We start from the raw sequence: 20,071 nt of genomic DNA on the forward strand, positions 1-20,071 counted from the left end.
GGAGCCGGCTAGCCCGGTCCCCTGTATGCGGCGCTGGATCTGTGGCCTCGCCGCAGCGTCCGGCGGGGAGCCGGGCTGCGGCACCCCCCCCTTGCCGCCTGGCAGCCCGGGACATTCCTCCCGGCTGCCGCGGCTGGCCGCCTCCAGTGTGCTGAGGCACCGGGAGCAGAGCTCCCGTCCCCCAGCACAGGCAACCCCAGAGCGTGCTGCAGCGGGAGCTGAGCTCCCAGCCGCAGCGGCTCACCCTTCTCCCCCGGCGCACACACAGCTCAGTGCGCCGGGGGGCTGTGCTCACCGCTGCCGTTGCGGGGAGCAGAGCTCCCGGACCCTGGCGGTCAGCGGCGCACTCCGATCGCTGCAGCGGGAGCTGATCTCCCGGCTGCAGCGGTTCACCTCTCCCCCGGCGCGCACACTCTGCTCAGCGCGCCGGGGGCTGCCCTCACTGCCGCGGTCGCCGGAGAGGTCCAGGACCGCGGCACACCATTAAAATACATTCCCCAAACATTAATAAAAACACGGCGCCTAGTGGCCACAATATTTTGAATATGGCGCCAGGCGCCCATTGTCCTGTTAATGGCGCCAGGCACCAGGGGTTAACCCCTTCAGTGCCGCGGCGGCCATTTTCCACGTGGGCTGGAGCCTCTCCGGCCACACTCCTCCCCCCCCCATTCAAGCGGGTCAACCAGGGACCCATGTCCCAACGATTTGGGTTCTGGTCCCGCAGTCCCTTGTGTTGAAGGGGGACGCTACCTAGGGGGTGTAGGCTCCGGCCTAGACAGTTCATCCATAGTGTAGTGGGCCTCTCTTCGTGGGTGCACAATGTTCAAATAGTCCACCTGAAGTCCAAGTTCAAGGCTCCACCACAAAAGTCTGTCCAATTTCCCCAAGGTAGGTTGCAGCCACCTAACAGGTGGGTGGTAAGTCACCATGGTGGGGGGCTGGTTACAAACAAGTGCCACCCAAGGTGTCCCAATTGTGGCATACCCCACCTCCCACCATAGCAGTTTTCAGCTCAAATAGGCCACAGGGTGCTCCTGCCCATATGGCTCTTTCTGGCTCGGTACTGCTCCCAGTCCATGCAGTGGCGCAGTAGTTCGTAGCACACAGTCCTGGTCAAGAATGTGCGCCATCAGCACTGGAGCGGGTACCCGAGCCTCCTTCAATGACTGGAATGCCAACTCGCAAGCGGGTGCAAAGTCCACTGACTTGGGAATGCCCTTCCTAGCCATCTCTGTCAAGGGGTTCACTACAGGACTAAAGTCAATGACAACGTGTCCGTAGGGCCTTACAGGTTCTAAGGCCAGTACCGGTCTGGGTGATGTGGGCCGGGGACAGCCTCTGGTTGCCTCCACCCCCTCTGGATTGGGCCTACCCCTGTCTCCTCCCACATGGTGCCCCAGGCACTGCACCTCCGTCATACCTATCTGGCAACTGTCTGCCCTAACTGTCAGACCTGCCCTCCAATCCTCCTCCGTCGACCTATGACTCGGGAAACCTACCCTGTCACCTAGGCCTACTCCTTCCTCCTCGTCCGCTACCTGTGCCACAGTGATGGCGGCCAGACCACCAGCCTCTGGATCCTGTGTGGCATCCACTACAGGGAGGCTGCGTGTCTTTCCCGATCTACTGCGCACAGGCAGGGGACCTGCTATGTCCACAGCAACTTGCTGCAAGGGTTCCCCTATGGGCAGAGGCCCAGAGACAACACAACCGCTGGAGTGCCCGAGCTGCCAACGCATGGCACCAGCCTTACAGTTGGTCTGGGCGTCATCCGACATTCCAGACCAGGGTAAGCACTGTGTCAGGCACTTCAGGGTACGGTCTATCTCAGGGTTACTGTCCAAAGGGGTTTCGCTGGCAACCGACACCGGTTGCGCAGGAAAGTTCCCTGGGGGGACCAGTTGGACACATTCCCTATCTGGTCTATCCCCTCCCCCTTTCCTGTCTTCCCTGTACCTTAACCCTTCCCGCCAGGTCAAACTTCCTGCCCCAACCCTGTCAAGGCCGCTGCCAGAGTGGCGCCTCATGCCTTTCGGGGATGGGTCAGAGAGTTGAGCCTCCCTAAACTCCTGCCTGTGGCCGTCAATCTCTCCTAAATTGGGACACTCTACAGGGGGATCTAGGTGGGGACTACTAGGGTGGAGTCTGGTAGGGGTCAGTCATGGAAAAGTCAGTGTGGTTTCTCATACTCACCGCCGGAGTTGGCATACCACTTGGGTCAGGAGCATCATTGGGCACCCCCACAGGATCAAACGAGCTGGAACCGACATCCTCTGCGTTGCTAGGGGACGTAGGCATACCAGAGGCAAAAGGCATGCGGGGTCGATGTGCCTATCTAGCCGCTGTAATCTTTTTCTCTGGGCTGGTTGATGCTGTGGTTGGCTGTGCTGGCAGTTGTCTAGCAGCTGTAGTCTTTTCCTCTGGGCTGGGCTGTGCTGGAGTAGCAGATGTCAACGGTGGTTGTGGAACTTGACTCCGGGAAATGGCGCCAACAAACGTGGTGACGATCCCACCACCCAGATCATTTCCTAGGACCACATCAGTTGGGAGACCATCCATGACGGCAACTTCTCGCAACTCTGGTCCAGCTCCCCAGTCCAGGTAGACTCTTGCCATGGGAACCGCTTTCTCCATTCCATCTGCCAGGGTGACCTTGGCAGTGCGACCCTGCAATACTGCAGCAGGATCTATAAGGTGGGGGCTCACCACAGTGATTGAGGCCCCAGAGTCTCTTAGGCCTTCTCCCTACAGGGGTCCCACGTGGACTGGCTGCAGGTGCCTCCACATGTTGTGTAGGGGCTGTTTGGCCATGCAGGTGACTCTCTCCGCAGAGTGCACCTGTCTCTCGCCACACTCCATCGGACTGACTGGAGGGGGAACAGTCTCTGTAGGCTCATCTCCTCTCGTCAAACAAGCGAGCCGGGCTCCAGCACTCGGATTTGGGGCACGAGTCTGGGGTGCTTGGGATGCAGAATGAAGAAAAAACACCAAAAAAGCCAATGCGCAAACACCACAAGTGCAGCCCAGGTCAACTCAAAATGGCTCACCACACCATAGACAATACATACAATAGAAAAGAGAGAGACCCTGTGGCGCAGATATGGTATACAATATATACAATACAGTCCCCTTTATATCCCTTATTAGGGATAGTAGATTTCTTCCAGGGATGTCGTCCTCCTCTCAAGGGATTCACTCCAGATAAATACCTCAAAATAGGAGGAAAATTTTCTTAGTGTAACACTGTTAGATCTAGGTGAAACACACTTTTAACTTATGATGTCGCACTCACATTCTATAATAAATATATATGCCCATCATCCTCCACATGTCTGTTCTTCTTTCACCGCAACATATGTGGCTCAAATAAAGAAAAATATTTAGTGCAATATTTTTCTTTATTTGAGCCACAAATGTTGCGGTGAAAGAAGAACATATCACTGACCTGGTCGAAGGGTGTTGTGGACTCGGGGCTTCTTCCGGTGACAGGGAAGAGGAACCGCTACTGGGTCGCAATAGAGATGGCCGGATGTAGGTCTTCTTCATACAGGATGAAGACGGTAAGCAGGAAGCACGGAGGAATGATGAAGGTCTCCTGAAAAACAAGACTAGTGAAAGTGCTGAGTGCTGAGGTACAGAGATGCTGGTATTATTGAGGTGCTGAAGGCACTGAGGTGCTGAGACACCGAGGTACTGAGGTGTTGGAGTTCTGTGATACTAAGGTGCAGAGGCTCCGAGGTGCTGAGGTTCTATGGTGCTGAGGCACCGGAGTGCTGAGGAACAGAGGCACTGAGGTACTGAGGTGCTGATGGCGCTCAGGCGCCTTGGTGGCACGGAGGTGCGTGATAGCGCTCGGGCGCTTGGAGGCACGGAAGTGCGTGATGGCGCTCGGGCGCTTGGAGGCACGGAGGTGCGTGATGGCGCTCGGGCGCTTGGAGGCACGGAAGTGCGTGATGGCGCTCGGGCGCTTGGAGGCACGGAGGTGTGTGATGGCGCTCGGGCGCTTGGAGGCACGGAGGTGCGTGATGGCGCTCGGGCGCTTGGAGGCACGGAGGTGCGTGATGGCGCTCGGGCGCTTGGAGGCACGGAAGTGCGTGGAGACACTGGAGACACTGGGACACTGGAGACACTGGGACACTGGGGCACAGCGGAAAATAGGAACAAGGGAGCTCTGGAAATCACTGCTTCTGACAAGCAGAACGATGATACACAGGCGCCGGCTCCCTGCTCGGCGTCTGGCTTTGAACCTCCCGCCTTGGTCTGATTGGCGGAGCGGGCAGATGACGTCAGCCCCGCTCCACCTACCTAATCTAAAGCAGCATGGCGGCGCCCTCGCTCCGGGAGCCGCCGGAGAGACCCGCCGACCCGACGCCGGACCCCCGAGGCCGCCGGAGGGGAGAGACGCCAGGCCATCCAGGACACCCGCAGCGGTAAGCGCGGCCGCCGCTGCCCGCGGGATGTGACAGTACCCCCTCCTCCAGGAGTGGCCCCTGGACACTTTCCGGGTTTAGTTGGATGTCTGGAATGGAAGATTCGAACCAGTCGGGGAGCCATTACCTCAGTAGCATTGATCCAACTTCTCTCTTCAGGACCATAACCTTTCCATTCTACCAAGTACTGTAATTTCTTATGAAAATAACGAGAGTCAAGAATAGCTTTGATTTCAAATTCTGTCCCAGCTTCAGACACAGTAGTAGTTGGCCTAGGAGATGCTGAGTGGAACCGATTTAGAATGAGGGGGCGGAGGAGAGAGACGTGGAAGGAGTTTGGAATTCGAAGGTGGGAAGGCAACTCCAATTTGCAAACGACCGGGTTCAAGACTTGCCGCACTGAGAAAGGACCAATGAACCTTGGGGCAAATTTCATGGTGGGTACTTTCAAACGAAGATTGCGGGTAGAGAGCCATACCTTGTCACCAACCTTATATTGAGGAGCTGCTCGTCGTTTCCTATCCGCAAAGAATTTATAGCGACCGGAAACCCTCTTAAGATTGGCATGAACTCGGCTCCAAATTTGAGTGAAATGTCGAAGAGTTGAGGCTGCAGCAGGAACTTCTTCTGGAGGACAAATGGGCAACTCCGGAACTTGGGGATGAAATCCATAATTAATAAAGAATGGAGACTCACCAGTAGAAGAATGATAAAAATGGTTGTGGGCAAACTCAGCCCACGGCAACAACTCCACCCAGTTATCTTGAGAAGGGGAAAGGTAAATACGGAGAAAAGTCTCTAGATCCTGATTGACGCGTTCAGTTTGCCCATTAGTCTGTGGATGGTAAGCAGAAGAGAATTTGAGCTTAATTTGTAGAGTTGAACAGAGGGCTCTCCAGAATCTCGCTGTAAACTGTACTCCCCGATCTGAGACTATTTCCAGAGGTAACCCGTGCAGGCGGAAATGCTCTTGGATAAATAACAGGGCCAACTTGGAAGCGGAGGGTAATCCGGTCAACGGAATAAAATGTGCCATCTTAGAGAATCGGTCAATGATCACCCAAATGGTGTTATGACCCTTAGAGAGCGGTAATTCAGTAACAAAGTCCATCGAGATATGAGTCCAAGGCCTTTTAGGAATGGACAAAGGATGCAACAAACCCGTAGGCGGCAGACGTGGAGTTTTGTGCTGAGCACATTGAGGACACGAATTGACATACTCTTGAACATCTTTTTTCATAGTGTCCCACCAGTATGATCTTCGCAGAAATTCCCACATTTTCTGAATTCCCGGATGACCAGAAAACTTAGAAGTGTGTGCCCACTGCAACAGTCTCGGTCGAAATTTAACTGGTACCGACATTCTTCCCGGAGGAGGGCCCAACCTAGTGGGAGCTGCAGAAATAGAGATGGGACTGAGGATTAATGCCTTCCCCATAGTATTCTCCTCATCGGAAGCCATCACTGAACGGGATAGGGCATCCGCCTTGGTATTTAGAATTCCAGCCCGATACTTGATGATAAAGGAAAATCTGGTAAAGAAGAGCGCCCATCTCGCCTGACGGGGGTTCAAACATTGGGCCGTCTTTAGATACAGTAAATTCTTGTGGTCCGTAAAAATTGTAATTAAGTGTTTAGCACCCTCCAGAAGATACCTCCATTCTTCCAACGCAGATTTAATTGCCAGTAGCTCTTTGTCTCCGATGGTGTAATTTAGTTCAGCAGGGGAGAACTTGCGAGAATGAAACCCACACGGATGCAACTTCCCATCTGAGGCGTATTGCGAGAGTACAGCACCTATGCCTACCGTGGAAGCATCAACCTCCAAAAAGAATGGTTTTAGGAAATCTGGCTGCTGAAGTACGGGAGCAGATATAAAGGTGGTCTTCAACTGTTTGAACGCTGCTATTGCTTCAGAAGGCCAATTGCTTGGGTCAGCCCCTTTTTTAGTCAGAGCCGTAATAGGTGCCACGATGGTAGAGAAACCTCTTATAAATTTCCGATAATAATTTGCGAATCCTAGAAATCGTTGCACTGCTTTTAAGGAAAGAGGTTGAGTCCAATCCCGGATGGCCGAAAGTTTCTCCGGATCCATACGCAATTCAGTTCCAGAAATAATGTAGCCCAAAAATGAAATAGAAGGAACCTCAAAGGTGCACTTGGAGATCTTGCCATAAAGATGATTCTTGCGCAACCGAAGGAGTACTTCCTTAACTTGTAGTCGGTGCTCAGAAAGATTCTTAGAAAAAATCAAAATGTCATCCAAATAGACTACTACATTCAGATACAACATATCCCGAAAGACTTCATTAATGAATCCTTGAAAGACAGCGGGGGTGTTGCTGAGGCCAAATGGCATTACCAGGTACTCATAATGCCCATCTCTCGTATTGAAAGCCGTCTTCCACTCATCTCCTTGACGAATACGTATCAAGTTGTATGCTCCTCTTAAGTCAAGCTTAGTAAATACTCGAGCTCCACGCACTCTATCGAAAAGCTCTGTGATGAGCGGCAGAGGATACTTGTTTTTAATGGTGACTTCATTTAAACCACGATAGTCGATGCATGGTCTCAGCCCTCCATCTTTTTTCTTTACAAAGAAGAAGCCAGCTCCCGCTGGAGAAGTGGAGGGACGGATGAAGCCCTTCTGCAAATTCGACTTAATGTACTCAGACATAGCTTGTGTCTCTGGAACCGACAAAGGATAAGTGCGACCTCGAGGCGGTATTTTCCCAGGAATGAGCTCAATGGGACAGTCCCAAGCCCTATGCGGAGGTAATTTATCAGCCGCCTGTTCCGAGAAGACATCCAAAAACTCTCGATAAGCCTCAGGAACTAACTCCACGTCCAACTTGGCCGACGCACGGAGTGGAACGACAGGAGTAAGACAATTCAATCGGCAGAAAGGACTCCAAGAAATTATTTGTGTCGACCCCCAGTCGACATGAGGGTTGTGTAGCCTGAGCCAGGGAAAACCCAAAACGAGATCATGAGACATTTCCTGAATAACTAGAAACTTCAGTTGTTCATGATGTAAAGCTCCCACTTGTAGCTGAATTGACTCAGACTGACTCGTAATCAAGGCGTTAGGAATTTGAACCCCGTTAATGGCTGTAATAGTAATAGGTCGTTCGACCAACTGTAATTTCAAACCCAAACTCTGGGCGCAGGAAAGAGAAATAAAATTCCCCGCAGCACCTGAATCCAAAAGAGCCATAACGGTCTTGACTTTTGTTTTAGTAGACAAAGATACTGAGAGTAAACAGTCCACTTCTGGAGAAGATTGAGAAACCACACCCAGCTTGACTTCCCCGGAACAGGCTAGGATTGCCCGTTTCCCGGGCGAGCTTTGCAAGACTTGAGGAAGTGATCCGCGGCTCCACAGTAGAGGCAAAGTTTGTTCTCACGCCGACGCTGTCGCTCCTCTGGAGACAGTCAAGACCGATTAATCTGCATGGGTTCGTCTGGAGCTGTCGTAACCGATGGTTTAGACGGAGGAGCCCGGAATCTGCACCGATCAGACCGAGAACGTTCGCCAACTCGTTCCTGCATGCGGAGATCCACTTTCACACAGAGCGAGATCAACTGTTCCAAGGAATCTGGCAAATCTCTTGTAATCAATTCGTCTTTAAGACGGTCGGACAGCCCGTTCCAGAAAGCGGCCCGTAAGGCATCATTATCCCAGCGCAATTCGGAAGCTATGGTCTGAAAATGAATCACATACTGACCCACTGAACGAGAGCCTTGTCGAACTCTAAGAAGATCTGAAGAGGCAGCGGCCGTTCTGCCAGGCTCATCAAAGATCCGGCGGAAAGATGAGATGAAATTAGTGTAGTTGGAAACCAAAGGATCAGATCGCTCCCATAAAGGAGACACCCATTCCAACGCTGAGCCCTCAAGCAAGGAAATAATGTATGCTACTTTGGATCGATCCGTGGGAAAATTGTGTGCGAGGAGTTCAAACTGCACCTCGCACTGGTTAAGAAAACCACGGCAATTCTTCGGGTTGCCGTTGTAGCGAGAGGGAGTGGGAAGCTGAAGGCGTGACCTGGTACCGGACACTGCGTGAGCATTAACAGGAACGACTGCCGGAGTGGGTACTGGAGCTGGAACTGGAACTACTGAAGCCAGGGAAACCTGAATTTGATCCAACCTGCCGGATAGCTCTTGGAGATACCGCATCACCTGGTTTTGCGCCGCTTCCTGACTCTGTACACGGGAAACCAGATCTTGGATGGCACTTGCTTCTGGGTTCCGATTCCCCGGGTCCATGTGGCCTGTGTATACTATCACTGACCTGGTCGAAGGGTGTTGTGGACTCGGGGCTTCTTCCGGTGACAGGGAAGAGGAACCGCTACTGGGTCGCAATAGAGATGGCCGGATGTAGGTCTTCTTCATACAGGATGAAGACGGTAAGCAGGAAGCATGGAGGAATGATGAAGGTCTCCTGAAAAACAAGACTAGTGAAAGTGCTGAGTGCTGAGGTACAGAGATGCTGGTATTATTGAGGTGCTGAAGGCACTGAGGTGCTGAGACACCGAGGTACTGAGGTGTTGGAGTTCTGTGATACTAAGGTGCAGAGGCTCCGAGGTGCTGAGGTTCTATGGTGCTGAGGCACCGGAGTGCTGAGGAACAGAGGCACTGAGGTGCTGATGGCGCTCAGGCGCCTTGGTGGCACGGAGGTGCGTGATAGCGCTCGGGCGTTGGAGGCACGGAAGTGCGTGATGGCGCTCGGGCGCTTGGAGGCACGGAGGTGCGTGATGGCGCTCGGGCGCTTGGAGGCACGGAGGTGCGTGATGGCGCTCGGGCGCTTGGAGGCACGGAGGTGCGTGATGGCGCTCGGGCGCTTGGAGGTGCGTGATGGCGCTCGGGCGCTTGGAGGCACGGAAGTGCGTGATGGCGCTCGGGCGCTTGGAGGCACGGAGGTGCGTGATGGCGCTCGGGCGCTTGGAGGCACGGAGGTGCGTGATGGCGCTCGGGCGCTTGGAGGCACGGAAGTGCGTGGAGACACTGGGACACTGGAGACACTGGGACACAGCGGAAAATAGGAACAAGGGAGCTCTGGAAATCACTGCTTCTGACAAGCAGAACGATGATACACAGGTGCCGGCTCCCTGCTCGGCGTCTGGCTTTGAACCTCCCGCCTTGGTCTGATTGGCGGAGCGGGCAGATGACGTCAGCCCCGCTCCGCCTACCTAATCTAAAGCAGCATGGCGGCGCCCTCGCTCCGGGAGCCGCCGGAGAGACCCGCCGACCCGACGCCGGACCCCCGAGGCCGCCGGAGGGGAGAGACGCCAGGCCATCCAGGACACCCGCAGCGGTAAGCGCGTCCGCCGCTGCCCGCGGGATGTGACAGAACAAACATGTGGAGGATGATGGGCATATATATTTATTATAGAATGTGAGTGCGACATCATAAGTTAAAAGTGTGTTTCACCTAGATCTAACAGTGTTACACTAAGAACATTTTCCTCCTATTTTGAGGTATTTATCTGGAGTGAATCCCTTGAGAAGAGGACGACATCCCTGGAAGAAATCTACTATCCCTAATAAAGGATATAAAGGGGACTGTATTGTATATATTGTATACCATATCTGCGCCACAGGGTCTCTCTCTTTTCTATTGTGTGCTTGGGATGCAGGACAGTTCATCCTCAGATGTCCGATTTTCCCACAGCCGTAGCACTTCTTCTCCAGTCGTGGCACCGATGATCTCTGATCAGTTGCAGGGACGCTGCGGTGCGGTTGCTGGCCAAGAGCACCCGGGTTGGAAGTTGCTTGTCTTTGGGGGTGATGAGCTGAAGAGGGGGGTCCCCTTGGTGGTGCAGTCTTTTGGAGCTGGCTGGGCGCTTCTGCCCCTGCTGCCGAATTGCCACATACTTGTCTGCTAACTGGGCAGCCATCTTTAAACTGGGTGGCTCCCGATCTAGCACCCACTCCTTCACTTCTGGGGCGCACCTGCGGTAGAACTGCTCCCTGCAGATCAGGTCAATCAGTGCGTCCCATGTAGTGGCTTCCGAATCCTTCACCCACTTCACCACGTACTGCCGCAGCTGGGTAGCGAACTGCTCATGGGTGCTGCTAGGATTCTTGGGCAAGTCTCTGAACTTCTTCCTGTAAGACTCTGGAGTGATGAAGAATCGCTGGAGGAGGGCCTTCGCAACTTCGTCGTAGTTCCCACAGTCCTCCGTGGCCACTCCTCGATAGGTCTCCAAGGCCTCTCCATGCAGAGTGGGCACAAGGTGTCTCACCCACTCCGACTTGGGTAAATCGTGTAGTTTGCAAGTCCTTTCAAAAAATTGCAAATGTCCATCAATGTCCCCATCACTGTCTGCAAACTTGGCAAACTGAACGCGTCCTGATCGGTGTACAACAGCTGACAACGGCTCCTGGGGTACCACGGCCTGTGGTGCCCGCTCCGCATGCCACATCCGAATGACAAGCATGCGTTCTTGCTCCGTTGCCCTTTCCCCCAATTCCGCTAGCCGATCTGCTAGGGTATCCGGGCCGCCCCCCCTGGGACGTTGGGATCCTGGCCCTGCTAGGGATTGCTGGGAAACATTGCTGCTGTGAGAGAGGGCGGGGCTTGTGGGTCTCACCGGTTCCTTACGAAGGTCCACTGTTGGGCCGTCCTCTGCGATGCTGACGCCATCAGTGCTTTCCACCTCCGCCCGATGGGACTCCTCCACGCTCATGAGCGCCGCCTTCATGACGCTTCTGGACGCGTTGAAAGGGATATCCACACCCTTCTCCTGGCACACGATCTCCAGATCATCCTTGGACATTCCGCTGAATTCCGCCATCTTGTGCGTTCTCCTGCGCTGCAGTTACTCCTCTCCTGAGTAACTCGGCTTCTCCAATCGGGTGATGAAAAGCCGCCTGGGATTCTCCCACCGCTATGCCACCAATTTCTGTGACAGGACGGTCCCGTACGAAAGCACTCGCCGCTTTCGTGTCCCGTTGGCTGCGCACAGAATGGAAGGTCAAGTCACACGAGGCCTGACCACATAGGGGATTCCCGCTTACCGTCAGTAACCGCCTGTTACTGACTCCACCCACTGCGTTGTGGGCGGGTTTTTGCTGCCACCACCAAACTCCTAACCTGCCGTGGCGTTTGGAACCACGGTTCTGCTCAGTATGTGCCGACGCACTGCCTTACCACACCTGTGTGGTGGTGACGAATCCCCACTAGCCACTTGCTAGGCCTCTACCGGTAGCTGGCGGAAGGCGGAACTTGGAGACGTTAGGTGCTTCCCTGGACAGCTGGAGGACGGGGCTATGTTTGGCATAACCCTGTAGGTCACAAGATGAAGCAATCTTCTTGAGGCAATGATGTTTATTTGCTCAATAATAGCCTTTAAAAAGGCTCCTCCCTATTGCTAGGGGCAACAGCATACAACAAGATGTTTCAGCAGAATAAAGATGGTACAAATACAATTTCCATGGGGCAACTGCCCTCCTTTTATCCTACTCCAATACACATTACCACAGGGGGTAAGCCCGCCCTGTGGTGTACAACCAATCAATGTTTACCCATGAGCTGTGCATGCCTTGGTCACATGCACAGCTAACATTGTTCTCTATGGACAGTGGGGAGTGGTCATCCTCCTTTGACTGTCCCATCCTGGAGGATCAGGATACGCCCCGGTGCCGTTCAGTCTAGGCTGGGGGAAGTTTTCCCTCCTAAACTGACTTCCAGAAACCTGCCCGGGACCTAGCCCACTGCCTGCAGCTTGGATTTGGGCTCCAGAGCTGGGCAGCCTAGCTCCCCGGTCCAGGTTTCCGGGCCACTACGGGTGATCTCCATGGAGCTCCGGAAAACCACTCAGCTTGTTTCAAAGCTGAGCTTCTTCTCTCTCTCCCAATGCCCCTTTCAAGTGTGAGGCTGCATGGGAAAGTATTCCGTTTTTGGGGAAAAGGTCTGGGAGAATCCATCAGCCTGCACAGCCATGAATTCCCCCCTCCTGGGACACACAACCAAGTAAGTGCATTTACCTTTAAATACATTTCATTTAAAACACACTGTACATTCCCCTTTAAGTACTGTGCTCAGCGCTGGGCTCCCCTGCCTGCCTGCCTCTGGGGTCCAGGGAGCTGGCGCTCCCTGTCCCCCCAGAGCGGCATTCATTTTTGTAGCCTCGCTGCACGGAGCGGCGCACCCCCCCTGTTCCGAAGCCCGGCGGCCCGGGACACTTGTCCCGGCCGCTGTGGCTCTGTCTGTTGCAGCGCTGAGGTGCCGGGAGCGTAGCACTCACCAACCTAGTCATCCCCCCGCCGCCAGGGAGCCGGATAGCCCGGTCCCCTGTATGCGGCGCTGGATCTGTGGTCTCGCCGCAGCGTCCGGCGGGGAGCCGGGCTGCGACGCACCCCCCTTGCCGCCTGGCAGCCCGGGACATTCCTCCCGGCTGCCGCGGCTGGCCGCCTCCAGTGTGCTGAGGCACCGGGAGCAGAGCTCCCGTCCCCCAGCACAGGCAACCCCAGAGCGCGCTGCAGCCGGAGCTGAGCTCCCAGCCGCAGCGGCTCACCCTTCTCCCCCGCCGCACACACAGCTCAGTGCGCCCGGGAAGCTGTGCTCACCGCTGCCGTTGCCGGGAGCAGAGCTCCCGGACCCTGGCGGTCAGCAGCGCACTCCGATCGCTGCAGCGGGAGCTGATCTCCCGGCTGCAGCGGTTCACCTCTCCCCCGGCGCGCACACTCTGCTCAGCGCGCCGGGGGCTGCCCTCACTGCCGCGGTCGCCGGAGAGGTCTGGGACCGCGGCACACCATTAAAATACATTCCCCAAACATTAATAAAAACACGGCGCCTAGCGGCCACAATATTTTGAATATGGCGCCAAGCGCCCATTGTCCTGTTAATGGCGCCGGGCACTAGGGGTTAACCCCTTCAGTGCCGCGGCGGCCATTTTCCACGTGGGCTGGAGCCTCTCCGGCCACACCTGCAAATTAATTCTCCGCAAAGATGAATAATGTACAGCATACACATGGTAGCCTTTAGGCATGATATGGTCAGATGACGTTCATGGTATCTTTCATATGGGATGAGGCCCCCATGCATGCTAGAACTATTTTGTTGGAAGGTGTGTAGTATTTATCTCAATTGGGTGGGCAGAAGGAAGTATTGATTTCTGTTTTTCTATTTTTCAAATGCATCTAATAACTGTGTCCAGGCTGTGACTGAGCGTCTTTGAGCAGATGTGAAGTCTTTGGGGGAAACGTATAAAGCCTTTTAAAGAGTGGACAAGTTGCCCATAGTAACCAGCTTCTACCTGTTACTTTATAGAATGTACTTTATAAATTCTAGCTAAATGCTTATTGGTTGCTATTGGCAACTTCACCACCTTTCTACTTCTCTCGTCTTTAGGAGGCTTGATACATCTTGCTATTTTCGCTAACATCTGTCTGTTTAAAACTTCTGACTTGTCGAAAAGCACGTGGATCGGCGGAATAGCTGCCGATCCGCGTGCTTTCGACCATCTCAATTCAACTTTAAAAAAATTCGAATTGAGATGCGGGAGTAGAGACGGGGGAGAGGAGGAGACGGGGGGGCAGACCTCGCTTGCTGGAGCCGGGTGGACGCTGCCGTGAGCGGCGGCTGTTACACATCCTCCGGCTACGCTGCTGTAGCGCTGCTCTCCTCCTCCACGAAATGGCGCTTCCTGATTGGCTGAAGGGACCTTTCTGTGACAGGAGTCACTGGGAGTCTCTGCATTCGGGGAAAGGGGTCCTATGTGTAAACATGGGACCCCTTTCAGTCCGTCTGGGTCGGGTATGCGTTTATTTTTTTATGCCAAGTACGTGGATTATCATAAAAGAACCGGACACTGGATCAGGTGAGTATAATTTTATTTTCAGGTACCCCGGACGTCGACATTGGAGACGAGCCCAGAGTCGGCGTGTCAAGATAGATAAGTATGTGTGTCGGAATGTATGTAATAAAGTTATACTTTCACGGTGTCTTTGTCCTGTTTTTCTTTGGGTATTTTTTTTGAAGTAGAACTACAGGTACCAGCGGGCCCGTTTCCCCCCCGCATGCTTGTACTTGTGGTTCTCCAAGTACCGGCTTGCGGGGGAGGCTTATTCAATATTCTTACATTTTCAACAAGGCTATCAGCCCCCCATCCGCAGCCCTTGGATGGGGGGGACAGCCTCGGGCTTCACCCCTGGCCCTTGGGTGGCTTGGGGGGGACCCCTTGATTGAAGGGGTCCCCACTCCAGGGTACCCCGGCCAGGGGTGACTAGTTGGGTATTTAATGCCACGGCCGCAGGGCGCTGTATAAAAGTGACCCCCGGCTGTGGCATTATCTGTCCAGCTAGTGGAGCCCGGTGCTGGTACAAAAAATACGGGGGACCCCTACTCTTTTTGTCCCCGTATTTTTTGAACCAGGACCAGGCGCAGAGCCCGGTCCTGGTTGTTAAAATACGGGGGATCCCCTGTCATTTTTATTCCCGTATTTTGGCAACCAGGACCGGCTCAAAGAGCCCGAGGCTGGTTATGCTTAGAAGGGGGGACCCCATGCAATTTTTTTTCCAGTTTTTACACTAAACAGACCCTTTCCCATAGATAACCATGCACAGAACTCACTGATCCGTGCATAGTTATCCAAACTCGACTGGAAAAAGCAGGTCTATTTTTTTGCTGCTTTTTTTAACGAATGGAATAAAAACAGACCCGCACTTGAGCACTCAGAGACTAACACCCAAATACGAATGAATAGTGAATGCCCGTATTGTATGAAATAACAACCGCGTTTGACCGATGGTCTATTCATTCGTATTTCGGAACTTTGCAAATCAAACCATTACGAATAGTCCAAACACTGCCGAGTTTGGTGCTTAGTGAATTCCCGGATTGGGACTTAGAAAAAAAAACCACAAATCGGACAAACTCGAATTCTTAGTAAATATTGGCCCTGATCGGATCCATTCCGACAAATGAATGTCGGAATGTATCTGACTTCAATTGAATATACCCCATAAGCCAGTGGCTACAGCTAGTATTCTTACCAATCACAGCACTGTGCTTTTGCTTGAGAGAAAACTGGACCACTGGGGATCACACATGCATTGGGTGCAAGCTGTAATATGTGCTCTCAAAAAAAATCTTCATCCAAATACATCTAAAAAATATATTTTTAGATTTACTCTAAGCCTAAGGAATACAAATAAAGAAACCAAAGAGTGACTTTTACCTCTATTCAAACCTTTGGACTTTAATAGTGAATTCTCAAATGTTTGAAAAGTCAGTTGGGAGTCTGTATATTCCTACCTAATAGACAGGAAAAAACAGACACCAAACCGACTTTTCAAACATTTGAATCTCTCCCTTTGTATTCTAGAGTGATTCTGTTGGCTTAACTACTGTCATTTGATCAGCAATTACCACAGCTAATGATGCTGAGAGTGTTCCACAATTCAAGCTTATTTTTAGAATCTGTATTGGACTTTCTGAAACAGGTGGAATTTTAAGAATGCAGCCAAAGAATATATTATATTACTTGTATTTTATGTTTGTTATTGCATCTTTACATTACTTTAGCATTAAGGATAGTGTGGTAATAGCAGAGTACCCACTGTAACTTTGCATGTGCTTTTCTTGTACTGCATCTTCTACTGAGAAAGATTACAAAAATGTTTTGGCAGATTCCTCGAGTCGATGGCGAGTATGACCTGAGGATTCCGAAGGACATGGCCTATGTTTTTAGCGGTGCTTATATACCATTAAGTTGTAAAATAATAGAGCAGGTGAGTATTCATCCTACATTTATATGCAGCAGTAGGATTGTAGCAGAATACAGGACTAAAATGCTAGTTACTGTAGCTCAATGCTTATGCTTGTTAAGTGGTATTGTTTACCTTAAGAGGACACATAAAAGCCTGATGTCAGCCAGTAAACCAAACTGGTATTTTATGCCAGATTTTGTAACATTTAGATTTAGGTATTATTAGTATCATGTTGACAGTTTACTGAATTTTGGCCAATATTTAAATTTTCTTTACAGGTTTTGATGCGGAAAAGTTGGGCGGGTCTCGAAGAGGTCACACGCCTACTCAATACCAATGAGTTTTCAGGTTTGCAAGTTCTTGACACATTTACATACTAAATATTGACTGAAAATTATATTCCATTTGTACATACATGTATAATTATAAATCTATCTCAATATATCTATCTCTCTTTCTCTTACGTCCTAGAGGATGCTGGGGTCCACATTAGTACCATGGGGTATAGACGGGTCCACCAGGAGCCATTTGAACTTTAAGAGTTTGAGAGTGTGGGCTGGCTCCTCCCTCTATGCCCCTCCTACCAGACTCAATTTAGAAAATGTGCCCAGAGGAGCCGGTCACAGCTAGGGGAGCTCTACGAGCTTCTTTAGTTAAAGTTTATTATTTTACAGGGAGGTTGCTGGCAACAGCCTCCTTGCAGTGAGGGACTAAGGGGGGGAGCAGTGTCCTCCCTGCGGGGTCTGAGCCACTGTCTCCGCTGACTGGACACTGAGTTCCAGAGGGGATAGATTGTTCCCTGCCGCAGGGGATCGCTCACCCCAGCATGCCGCCATCCCCTTCCAGAGCTGAAGATTGTGGCGAGTGAGTCACCGACCCCCCTCACAAGCGGGGGGCCGCTGTGAAGATGGCGGCATCAGGGTAGGAGCGCGGTATTAACTGCGCTCCAGGAGGCTCATCGGTACATAGTGCAGCGCTGCGAGGGGCGCCCTGAGCCAGCGCCTACACCCTACACTGGTCACACAGCCATCTCAGCCAGCATCAATCCTCAGGCCAGTATAATCCTGTGAAGAGCGGGAAGACAGCGCCATTTTGGGGGCGGAGCTTCTCAGAGCGGACCCAGCAGTGTTCAGTGCCATTTTCCTGCCTGCACAGCGCTGTCAGTGAAAAGCAACTCCAGCTATCTATCACGGTACCAAGGGGTTGTAGGAGGGGGTAGAGGCTGCAAAACGACTGTGTAACCTATTAAGGTACACAGTCAGCGCTGATAAGGGGTCTCCCTTTATATTAAAAGCACTGTGTTTGGGGGAGCGTGGCCTAGCGGGACATGGAGTAGCAGCTCGGCGTGAGTGCTCTCCACTCTCATCTATCCGTGCATAATATCCTGTGGGGTCACCCCGAGCCCAACTTACCCTATCTGGTGGGGGAAGAGGCAGAGCCGCTGTGGAGCTGCAGAGGGCCGCCGGACGGGTGCTGACTGCTGGGGATTCGAGCGCCGCGTCTCCTCTCTCCTGGCCTCCTAAGATGGCGCCGTGACTTCCGGTCCCGGCTCTCCAGCGCGCCCTTGCTGTGTGCGCCGCGCGGGACCCGCTCTCACAGTGGAAAGCCGCTTTGACCTGCCGTAGCCTGCGCATCATCCGCATACACGGACCCAGCGCTGCAGGGAGCTGTATCACCCACGACCCCCCCTCTCCTCCCCTGTGCTGCCTGTGTGCAACAGAGCCTGGGGCTGCCTGGGTGAATTGCTCTATATAAGGGTCGTGCTCCTTTGGAACTGCTCTGGCCTGCTATATGGTCCTATGAGGTACTGTGATTCTGTCCTCCTGCTTAAAGTGTGTGCATACATTGATTTTATCCTGGGCTCTACAATCTCTGTTGCTGCTGGGTCTTCACTGAGTCACTGAGCTACTGATCCTGATTTCTCTATCGTCCTAGTGGATGCTGGGGTTCCTGAAAGGACCATGGGGAATAGCGGCTCCGCAGGAGACAGGGCACAAAAAGTAAAGCTTTTCCAGATCAGGTGGTGTGCACTGGCTCCTCCCCCTATGACCCTCCTCCAGACTCCAGTTAGATTTTTGTGCCCGGCCGAGAAGGGTGCAATCTAGGTGGCTCTCCTAAAGAGCTGCTTAGAAAAAGTTTAGCTAGGTTTTTTATTTTACAGTGATTCCTGCTGGCAACAGGATCACTGCAGCGAGGGACTGAGGGGAGAAGGAGTCAACTCACCTGCGTGCAGGATGGATTGGCTTCTTGGCTACTGGACATCAAGCTCCAGAGGGACGATCACAGGTACAGCCTGGATGGTCACCGGAGCCGCGCCGCCGGCCCCCTTGCAGATGCTGAAGTCAGAAGAGGTCCAGAATCGGCGGCTGAAGACTCCTGCAGTCTTCTAAAGGTAGCGCACAGCACTGCAGCTGTGCGCCATTTTCCTCTCAGCACACTTCACACGGCAGTCACTGAGGGTGCAGGGCGCTGGGAGGGGGGCGCCCTGGGAGGCAAATGTAACCTATATAAAGGCTAAAAATACCTCACATATAGCCCCCAGAGGCTATATGGAGATATTTAACCCCTGCCTGATTTCTCTAAATAGCGGGAGACGAGCCCGCCAGAAAAGGGGCGGGGCCTATCTCCTCAGCACACGGCGCCATTTCCTCTCACAGCTCCGCTGGTCAGGACGGCTCCCAAGTCTCTCCCCTGCACTGCACTACAGAAACAGGGTAAAACAGAGAGGGGGGGCAAATTTATGGCGATATTTTGATATAACAAAGCAGCTATAAGGGAGCACTTATTATAAGGCTATCCCTGATATATGTATATAGCGCTTTTGGTGTGTGCTGGCAAACTCTCCCTCTGTCTCCCCAAAGGGCTAGTGTCTTCGTTAGGAGCATTCCCTGTGTGTCTGCTGTGTGTCGGTACGTGTGTGTCGACATGTATGAGGACGATATTGGCGTGGAGGCGGAGCAATTGCCAAATATGAGGATGTCACCCCCTAGGGAGTCGACACCAGAATGGATGCCTTTATTTATGGAACTACGGGATAGTGTCAACACGCTAAAGCAGTCGTTTGACGACATGAGACGGCCGGACAATCAATTAGTGCCTGTCCAGGCGACTCAAACACCGTCAGGGGCTGTGAAACGCCCTTTGCCTCAGTCGGTCGACACAGACCCAGACACAGGCGATGACTCCAGTGGTGACGGTGACGAATCAACCGTATTTTCCAGTAGGGCCACACGTTATATGATTTTGGCAATGAAGGAGGCGTTACATTTAGCTGATACTACAGGTACCACTAAACAGGGTATTATGTGGGGTGTGAAAAAACTACCTATAGTTTTTCCTGAATCAGAAGAATTAAATGACGTGTGTAATGAAGCGTGGGTTGCCCCTGATAAAAAGCTGATAATTTCAAAGAAATTACTGGCATTATACCCTTTCCCGCCAGAGGTTAGGGAGCGCTGGGAAACACCTCCTAGGGTGGACAAGGCGCTAACACGCTTATCTAAACAAGTGGCGTTACCCTCTCCTGAGACGGCCGCACTTAAAGATCCATCAGATAGGAGGATGGAAAATATCCAAAAAAGTATATACACACATGCAGGTGTTATACTACGACCAGCTATAGCGACTGCCTGGATGTGCAGTGCTGGGGTAGTTTGGTCAGAGTCCCTGATTGAAAATATTGATACCCTGGACAGGGACAATATTTTACTGTCGTTAGAACAAATAAAGGATGCATTTCTTTATATGCGTGATGCACAGAGGGATATCTGCACACTGGCATCACGGGTAAGTGCTATGTCCATTTCGGCCAGAAGAACTTTATGGACGCGACAGTGGACAGGCGATGCGGACTCAAAACGGCATATGGAGTATAAAGGGGAGGAGTTATTTGGAGTCGGTCTATCAGATTTGGTGGCCAC

At 52.5% G+C, this 20,071-nt stretch overlaps 1 protein-coding gene across 3 annotated transcripts in view; it reads left to right on the top strand.

Moving 5' to 3' along the window:
- Nucleotides 1–20,071, top strand: part of VPS33B (VPS33B late endosome and lysosome associated) — a 252,332-nt gene that overhangs the window by 205,996 nt on the left and 26,265 nt on the right. For 2 of the 3 annotated variants that reach the window (XM_063925840.1, XM_063925839.1), the window contains exons 21-22: nt 16,071–16,172; nt 16,430–16,499. In XM_063925840.1, the coding sequence (XP_063781910.1) occupies nt 16,071–16,172; nt 16,430–16,499 (172 nt within the window). The remainder of the gene's footprint in view (nt 1–16,070; nt 16,173–16,429; nt 16,500–20,071) is intronic. The other variant, XM_063925841.1, reaches the window with a different exon arrangement.

This window comes from Pseudophryne corroboree, chromosome 6, assembly GCF_028390025.1.
Source record: "Pseudophryne corroboree isolate aPseCor3 chromosome 6, aPseCor3.hap2, whole genome shotgun sequence".
Lineage (NCBI taxonomy): Eukaryota > Metazoa > Chordata > Amphibia > Anura > Myobatrachidae > Pseudophryne > Pseudophryne corroboree.